General features: G+C 37.6%; 1 protein-coding gene across 1 annotated transcript in view; it reads left to right on the top strand.

Annotated features, from left to right (window-relative positions):
- Positions 1–9,018, top strand: part of LOC102864250 (rho GTPase-activating protein 29-like) — a 54,748-nt gene that overhangs the window by 38,397 nt on the left and 7,333 nt on the right. Inside the window, exons 13-18 of the mRNA XM_006882486.1 lie at positions 6–94; positions 4,655–4,753; positions 6,755–6,894; positions 7,175–7,363; positions 7,650–7,787; positions 8,692–8,925. Coding sequence (XP_006882548.1) covers positions 6–94; positions 4,655–4,753; positions 6,755–6,894; positions 7,175–7,363; positions 7,650–7,787; positions 8,692–8,925 — 889 coding nt within the window. The remainder of the gene's footprint in view (positions 1–5; positions 95–4,654; positions 4,754–6,754; positions 6,895–7,174; positions 7,364–7,649; positions 7,788–8,691; positions 8,926–9,018) is intronic.

Here is a 9,018-nt window from a genome sequence, read left to right as displayed (position 1 = left end):
ACAAGGTCATGGACATTTGGAATGTTCAGTGATTCAGAAAGTACAGGTGGGAGCAGTGAATCTAGATCCCTGGATTCTGAATCAGTAAGTCCAGGTGTGTAAACATTTAAGTCAGTGCAAGACTGTTGAGTTTTTTTTTAATTTAATAAAAAATCAGAATATTATTTTTATCTTTAACTACTTTTTCATATGAACTATTTTGTAAATATAAAAATATACATACATAAATATGTATATTTTAAAGACAAATAGATGCCTCCTATAAACATTCTCGGCTTTAAAAATACAACTTAATAGATTTTTAAAAGCAGCTGTGTTGAATTGAGAAGCCAGAAATAGACCCAGCTATCTATGGTCAACTGATACTTGACAAGGAAACAAAACTTATCAAATAGGGAAATGACAGCTTCTTCAACAAATGGTGCTGGCAAAACTGGACTTCCACCTGCAAAAAGCTGAAACAGGATCCACATATCACATGCAAAAAAACTGCTTCAAGGTGGATAAGAAACTTGGGAGTAATGCCCCAAACCATAAAGTTGTAGGAGACAAACTGGGATCAAGTTTAGAAGCTCTAGTCTATGGTATAGACTAACAAATACAGCCAGAAATGCACAATCTGAAGAAGATAAAATTGATGAATGGGATCTTCTAAAGATTAAATCCCAGTTTTCATCAAAAACTTTTTCCAACAGGGTGAAAAGGAAACCTACTGACTGGGAACAAACATTTAGCAATGTCATCTCTTACAAGAGCCTCATAACGAAAGTTTATAGTATACTGCTAGGCCTCCACAAGAAAAAGTCTGATAACCCAGTTACAAAATGAGCAAAAGACATGGAAAGAATTTTCACAGAGGAAGATACTCAAATGGCCAACAGACATGAAGAAATGCTCAAAATATTGGCAATAAGGGAGATGCAAATCAAAACCACAAAGAGATACCATCTCGCTCCAGTAGCAGTAGCAAAGTTTAACAGGACAGCAAGTAATAAATGTTGGAGAGGATGTGGTGAGATAGGATCTCTTTTACATTGTTGGTATCATTGTACAATGGTACAACTACTCTGGAAGGCAGTTTGGCGCTTCCTCAAAAAGCTGAATATAGAAATTCCGTATGACCTAGCTATTCTACTACTAGGAATATACCCCAAGAAAATGAGAACTGAGGCTCAAGCAGAAACTTGTACACCAGTGTTTATTGCAGCATTATTCACCATTGCAAGAACGTGGAAATAGCCCAGATGTCAAACCACAAGCAAATGGATTAGAATTTATGGTACATTCATATAATTTAATACTACGCAGCATGCAGGAGCAATCATTTTGTCAATTACTGCCTAAGTTGGAGGGACTGGGGAGCACTAATGCTGAGTAAACTAACTCAGTCCCGCAAGGACAAATACTATATAAAACCATTATTGTAGAATTGAGTATGAAGATTGAAGGGGGGGTAGGGTGTTAATCGTAGGGTTGCACAAATTGATAGGTGGGTGGGGTAAAGGAAATTGGAAGGAGCTTTTATGAAAAACAATGTATTCAAACTTTGTAAATAAATTGAATTAAAAAATTAAAAAGATAAAATTATATCTTAAAAAAATGATAACGGGGCGGCGGAAGCAGCTGTGTTCAAACACTGCTTGATGATAATGCCCTATTTTCACCAGTGGAAATCATCATCCCAGATGTTATTAATTATTCCCTGGCTTTCCTTTGTTATTACCTATACCATAGGTATACTGGTGGCCTAGTGGTAAGAAGTGCACTGCAGTCTCAGTCATGAAATTCAAATCCACCAGCTAGTTAATGGGAGAAGGATTTACAGCCTTGGTCAACTGGTTGTAGTGTTTGTCTGCTCTGAGTCTGTTCTGACACAATAGCATATAACAAAAGTAGTGTATATAGTTGATATTTGCCCTTGAATGGCAGGCACTATTTTGGTTATCTAATGCTGCTGTAACAGAGCTACAACAAGTGGACAGAGTCACTGAACAGTTATTTGGAAGTCTACATTCAGGGTGCTAGCTCTATGGGAAGGCCAAGCCTTCCTTGGAGATGGATCATCCCTTGGAGATGTCCATGAGCCTTGGGCTTCCCTGCTGTCAAGGAGCTTCCTTGAGCAGGCAACCTGGTCCTAAAAACTTCATATTAGGCAATTCTTCCTTGATGACAGGGAGGTTCTGCCTATTCATAGCCCTTCCTGGCTCACTTTTCTTCGTTTTTACCTAGAGGCAAAGGAAAGGTTTAACAGGTCACACCCTAGGAAAACCCAAGGTAATTTCCGAAGCACCCGATCCTTTTAGGTTTTAAAATGTTGTTTGACAAAGCTTCTGAGAGGATAATGTTCCCAGAGCTGTTCAGGGTGTCCCCAGTGTTGTCAGCCTTGTAATCATTATGAAGTCACAGTTTGTCTCCCATTTGGAGCACAAGTGAAATAATTTTAAGTGTAGTTTAAGAACAACATAAACATAAAACTCATTATCAGTGAATATGGAGTTCCAGGAACCTATTCAAGAAATGGTTAGCAACTGTCATGGACATTTAGTGATCAATTAATGGGGGACTGGGAAAATAAATGGGGAATTGGGAAAGGTATTTCCGGTGAAAACACAGCAGAAAATGGCCAGAATCTAGAAACCATGTCACATGACAAGTAGATTTAGAGCCTGCCTTGGAAAGAGGAGACTCTCTTGAAATATCAGTATTCCACTCTCTTGAAATATCAATATTCAAAGAATTAGTGTTGCTTTGATTCTGTTGGGACAAATACCCAAAAAGTGCACTTGATAAAACCATAAACCAAGCCACTGCCATTGGTCGAGTGACTCTCCAGCAGGTTTCCAGGCTGTAAGTCTTTATTAGAGGAGACTGCCCATCTCTCTGCTTGGAGCAGCTGGTGGATTTGAACTGCTGACCTCAGTTGGCCTGATATGTGCCATGGATACCACTAGGACTCCTTGGACTTAAAGGCAAAGCAGATAATGTTTCATTGTAAGGAAGCCAGTTTACAATTAAAGCTCTGATGGAATGTCCTCCTTTGTATTTCTCAGTCACTGGGGACATACTGAAAGCAAAACCTAAATGACCACCTCTAAAACATTATGATTATTCCTTTTCATAAATGTAATTCATGTGGAAAGATCTTTGGAATGGTGATCCTACGAGTTAAAACTTTCCATTAAAGTGAATTTTTACTTAATAGCCCACTGTTTGTTAATGTCAAAAAGGGCAAATTTCCTTACCCTAGCCAGTCTGCTTCCTAGCAAGCTTTCACACAGATGGCAGAGTCCTTGACTGGCACAGCCTGCATCCTGTTAGGATGGTTGGGTTATTCTTAGTTTCTTTCATCTGTGTCTTATTGTTAGTATAATATTTTTATTGTTATACTAGTTTACTTACAAAATTTGAATACATTGTTTTCCAGACAGATTCTTCCAATTTCCCTCACCTGCCCCACCCATCAAATTGTACAACCCTGTGATTAATTCCCCTCCACCTGCACATCCTCATCCCTCAGCTTCTCCCCACCAGATCCTTATATTCATTCTACAGTCATAGTTTTATACAATATTTGTCCTTGTGGAACTGAGTTAGTTCACTCAGCATAATGCTCTCCAGTCCCTCTCAAGTTAGGTAATAATTTACAAAATCATTGCTCCTGTGTGCTGCATAGTATTCCATTGTGTGAATGTACCATGACATCTGGAATGTTTCCATGTTCTTGTGATGATGAATAACGCTGATATAAACATTGGTGTAAAAGTCTCCGTTTGTACCTCAGTTTTTATTTTCTTAGCGTATATTCCAAGTAGTGGAATAACTGGGTCATACAGAATTTCTCTGTTCAGCTTTTTGAGGAAGTGCCAAACTGCCTTCCAGAATGGTTGTACATTTTACAATCCCACCAACAATGTATGAGAGCTCCTGTCTTTCCACATCCTCTCTAACATCTATTACTTACTGCCCTGGTAAACTCTGCCATTGTTACTGGAAAGAGATGGTGTAGTTTTGATTTGCATTTCTCTTATTGCCAGTGATTTTGAGCATTTCTTCATGTGTCTGTTTGCTATTCAAATATCTTCCTCTATGAAAATTCTTTCCATGTCTTTTGCCCATTTTGTAATTGGGTTATCAGTCTTTTTCTTATGGAGGCCCAAAAGTATTCTGTAGACTTTTGTAATGTGATTCTTGTCTGAGATGTTATTATCAAATGTTTATTCCCAGTCAATAGGTTTTCTTTTCACCCTGTTGGATTACTGATGTTAAATTATTATTTACATGTTTAAAAAAACTTTAGATTGTGCTATATATACTTATAAATTCAACAGCTATGTTATTGAGAACTTTATTATTTTATCAACTTTTGTCCGATAATAGACATTAAGACATGGAGAGAAGATTTTCATAAGTTGGCAGTAGATCTCATTTGGATATATCGCCCTCAGCTTTTAAACTTTATTTGACAATATTCTATTTGGTTTACTTGCTTTTCATCCCAAGAATAAATATCAGAATTTCTTATATCTGAAGTGTTGAGAATGAAAACAATTTTACATTGAAGTTAGTATGATGCTAGGAATTGTTTATTCTAAGAATTCTGTTATTACTGCTGATTTAATAAATGACCACATCATTTTATCCATCATTTTCTTAGGAGACTTTCATCGAAAACTTCCTCGAACTCCTTCGAGTGGTACCATGTCGTCTGCAGATGATCTTGATGAGAGAGAGCCACCTTCCCCTTCAGAAACTGGTATGACACAGAAGTCAAATGCTCACTAGCCCATGTGAATCAGTATACTGCAGGATATTAGAAAAACAGTGTAATTAAAAAAATTTTTGCAGTCTATTTTATAAGTCAGGTTTTTTTCCCTGTTAAAGGCAATTTTTTAATGCAGTGCAAATTGTTAAGATTCTCATTAATAAACAGCATACAGTTTAGGCAAGAAGACAAGGAAAGTTGTGAATTTTGAAGCCCAACTAGTTAATTAATGGCCTGAATTAGGAGCTCTTTCTGACGTACTTTGCGCATGTTGCAAGGAGGGACCAATCCTTGGACAGGGACATTATGCTTGGGAGGGTGGAGGGACAGCGTAGGAGGGAAGGACCCTCAGTGAGATGGATTGACTCAGTCACTGGGGTAATGGGGTAGGTGTTTCAGAGATAATAAGATTGACACATGATAGAGCAGGGTTTAGGGCTGTTGTACTTAGGGTCACTATGAGTAGCAAGCAACTACATGGCACATAATAACAACAAAAGAGTTTTGGACCAAGAGGCTGTTTTGCAGACAGAGCAGGAGACTGCTGTATGGTTTAAAATTTTGAAGGGAGTGCATCAGGGTTGTATTCTCTCATCATACCTATTCAATCTGTATGCTGATTAAATTATCCAAGAAGATAGTCTCTATGGAGAGGAGTGTAGCATCAGGATTGGAGTGAGACTCATCAATAATGTACGTTATGCAGATGACACAACCTTGCTTGCTGAAAATGAGGAGAAAGTGAAGCACTTGTTGCAGAAGATCAAGGAATGTAGTTTTCAGTATGGATTACATCTCAATGTCAAGAAAATAAAGATTCTTAACCCTGGAACAATAGGCATTGTCATGATGGATGTAGAGGAGATTGAAACTGTCATCATCTTCGTCTTGCTTGGATCCGCAGTTAGCAAAGTTGGTACTAGCAGTCAGGAAATAAGGAAACACATTGCAATGGAAAAAACTACAGTTAGGGACCTCTCCAATGTATTAAGGAGTAATGATGTACATTTGATTAAGTTCGGTCCATTGTCATTTCGATCACTTACTATGCATCTGAGAGCTGGACAGTGAATAAAGATGACAGGAAAAGAACTGACACCTTTGAACTGTGGTGTTAGAGAAGATCACTAAATATGGATGGCCAAGAGAACAGATAGGTCTTGGAGAGGGTGCAGCCAGAGTGTTCTCTGGAGGCAAGAATGATGAAGTTTTGCCTCACATACTTTGGGCATCTTGCCAGGAGGGGCTATTCCTTGGAGAGGGACGTGATGCTGGGAAGGGTGGAGGGTCAGCGAAGGAAATGAAGCCCCTCAACTAGGTGGATTGTCATGATGACTGCTGCAGTGGACTCTTGTGTATCAGGAAGTGTGAGGATGCGCAGTATAGAACAGGGTTCAGTTCTTTTGTTAGTAAGTAGAGATGATATGAATCATACTCGACAGCACCTAACAACAACAACAAACGAAAAGAGTTGTGTGTATTTGAGACTTCCAAACAACTCTTGGCATCACATCGTAAAAGGAAGAAATTTCTGACTTCCCATAGATTACTAGTAGATATCTAGCTAGTACTAATTTTGTGACGAATTAATAGTAGCTTTATCTTTAATGCAAATAATACACACCTCATACAGGTCTGATGTTTTTGAAACATTTTTTTATGGTTCCACCTCTATAACATTCTTTCCAAACTTATAAAAACGTCATAATTAGCAGTATAAATTTGCCAGTTCTGAAAATATTATGCCATCTTTCAGAAGAACTGGTATTTGGTGGTGATTTTTACTCATAGCCGGAACATTTGGTAAATGTGTCATCTGGAGCAGCCTTGTATACTAGACATTTCTTTTGATGTTTCAAACTCAAATTACTAGCTTTCTGTAATATATTAGTTACTTGAAAGTCCAAAGATTATTCGAAATACTATCTATCAAGCTGGGTAATTTTTCTGTCTTCTTACTGTCCTTGTTGACTAATATTTTTCTTATTTAAGGACTTAGTTCTCTTGGACCATTTAAGAAAATACTGATGTCAAAATCGGCCCTTACTCATAAGTTTCGCAAATTGAGATCTCCTAACAAATGTCGGGACTGTGAAAGCATTGTTGTATTTCATGGATTCGAATGTGAAGAGGTATGACCTATCCGGAATCGCAATAGTCTATTTATTTTGCTTTGCACTTTTTCATTATCAATTTTACTGATAAGACTCTTTTGCAAATGTATTTCTGATAAATTATACTACAGTATAGACTTCATAATTTTTACATGATTTTGTTGCTAAGATACTGCAAACCCACAAATAATACTTATTAAACTAATTTTTTAAATGTTATTACTCATCTTCAGTTTTTTCCAGTTGGTGAACAGTTTTAAGGTGAATTAATGACTTCTAAACTAATGTTTTCTTCTAGTGCCTCCTCGTTTGTCACCGAAAGTGTTTGGAGAACATAGTCATTCTGTGTGGCCATGAGAAGCTTATGGGCAAAATGAGCTTATTTGGAGTAGAATTCACTCAAGTTGCAAATAGGGAGCCAGACGGCATCCCTTTTCTACTCAAAATGTGTGCCTTAGAGATTGAAAATCGAGCCTTATGTCTTCAGGTACTTTTTATCTCCTAAAATGAAAGTCATTAAGTGTTTGTATAATATGTTTAATGAAAAGAGGACATTAAATGGGGGGAGAGAAAGTCTGTTCCTGTCCCCCTCCCAGTAACTGAATTTACCTAGATTTATTTGGAAAATGTGACTTAATTTGGCCCTGACCAGCTTTTTTCCTCCCTTAAATACTAATAAAAATTTAAGTAGACACATTATACATATTTTAAATACGTGCCAGTAGTCATTTGTACTAAAACAGACTTTTCACTATTTTCTTTTTAACTTCAAGGGTATTTATCGTGTATCTGGAAATAAAGTAAAAATTGAAAAGCTATGCCAAGCTTTTGAAAATGGAATGAACTTGGTTGACATTTCTGAATTTGGCTCTCATGATATCTGTGAAGTATTGAAATCATACCTTCGACAGGTAAAGTTTATATTCTTGAGATATACCACTAAACAGAAAAGATAAAAAGTAAGGTATTTATTGTGCTGATAAAATTTGTCCTATGTATCTTTTCATTACCTTGTATCTTAACTACTAGTACACATATCCATGAGTGTGTAAACTGGACAGAGTCAGTTATAATAATTCACATTCCTTTTTTTCCCCTCTCACCTTGATGAAATAGAACATTACCTTATCAAGGGGGCTCTGGTGGCCTAGTTAGTAGTCAGGGGTTGTGCTGCTGACCCAGAGACAAGTGATTTGAATCCAGATGCTGCTCTATGAGAGAAAGATAGGCGGTCTCCTCCAGTGTGATATAGAGGCTCTACAAACTCGCCAGAGGCTCAGCTATGGGTTCTTTCCAACTCTGATGCTTCCCAACAGCTCTGCCTCTTACGGAAGGACTTGTGCGCCCCTCTCTAGTTATGCCTCCACCTCCCTCAGAGAGGTTTTTCTTCTTTTAATTGTGCCCTTGCTTGTTAAACCTGTTTATTCTTAAACAATACATCCATAAGATGTTGTAAAAATGAAATGTAAATCTGGCTATAGAAGGAAAGACCCATATCTACACAGAAGTATTTGATAAGTAGATCCGTAGTGTGACCTCATTGAAATGTAAGCTGTCCTTCATGAGAAGTCAGTCATGAATGGGAACAAGGTTCCCATTGTACTCCTTCTGGGAGCAAGGTTGACCCTTTTGAGAGTGTCAGTCTGGGCTCTCCTTTAAGATGTGTACATGGATAAACATGGATAAGCATTACATATTACTGGTGTAAAGAGACGTGCTAACTTTAGATGAACTTGCTAGTTGTGAATAATAGTTGACTGTTGACAGGAAAAGAATGGAGCAGATGATGATCCTAATGCCACTTTATTTCTTCAGCTCCCAGAGCCACTTATTTTATTTCGACTGTACAAGGAATGTATGGACCTTTCAAAGGAGCTTCAGAATATCAGTGAAGAGCTGGAGCTGAAGAAAGATGGTCCTCAAGACAAGAAATGGCCAAGTGCATGTATAGAAATAAACCGAATTATTCTAAAAAGCAAGGATCTTCTAAGACAGTTGCCAGCACCAAATTTTAACAGTCTCCATTACCTCATAATGCACCTTAAACGGGTGGCAGACTATGCAGAAAAAAATAAAATGAACTCCAAAAATCTGGGATTGATATTTGGTCCTTGCCTCATTAAGCCAAGACCAACAACTGCT

This window comes from Elephantulus edwardii, unplaced genomic scaffold, assembly GCF_000299155.1.
Source record: "Elephantulus edwardii isolate Elephantulus edwardi_28Jun2011 unplaced genomic scaffold, EleEdw1.0 scaffold00020, whole genome shotgun sequence".
Taxonomy (NCBI): Eukaryota; Metazoa; Chordata; class Mammalia; order Macroscelidea; family Macroscelididae; genus Elephantulus; species Elephantulus edwardii.
The sequence above is the reverse complement of the archived record's forward strand: the minus strand, read 5'-3'. Positions and strand labels throughout refer to the sequence as shown.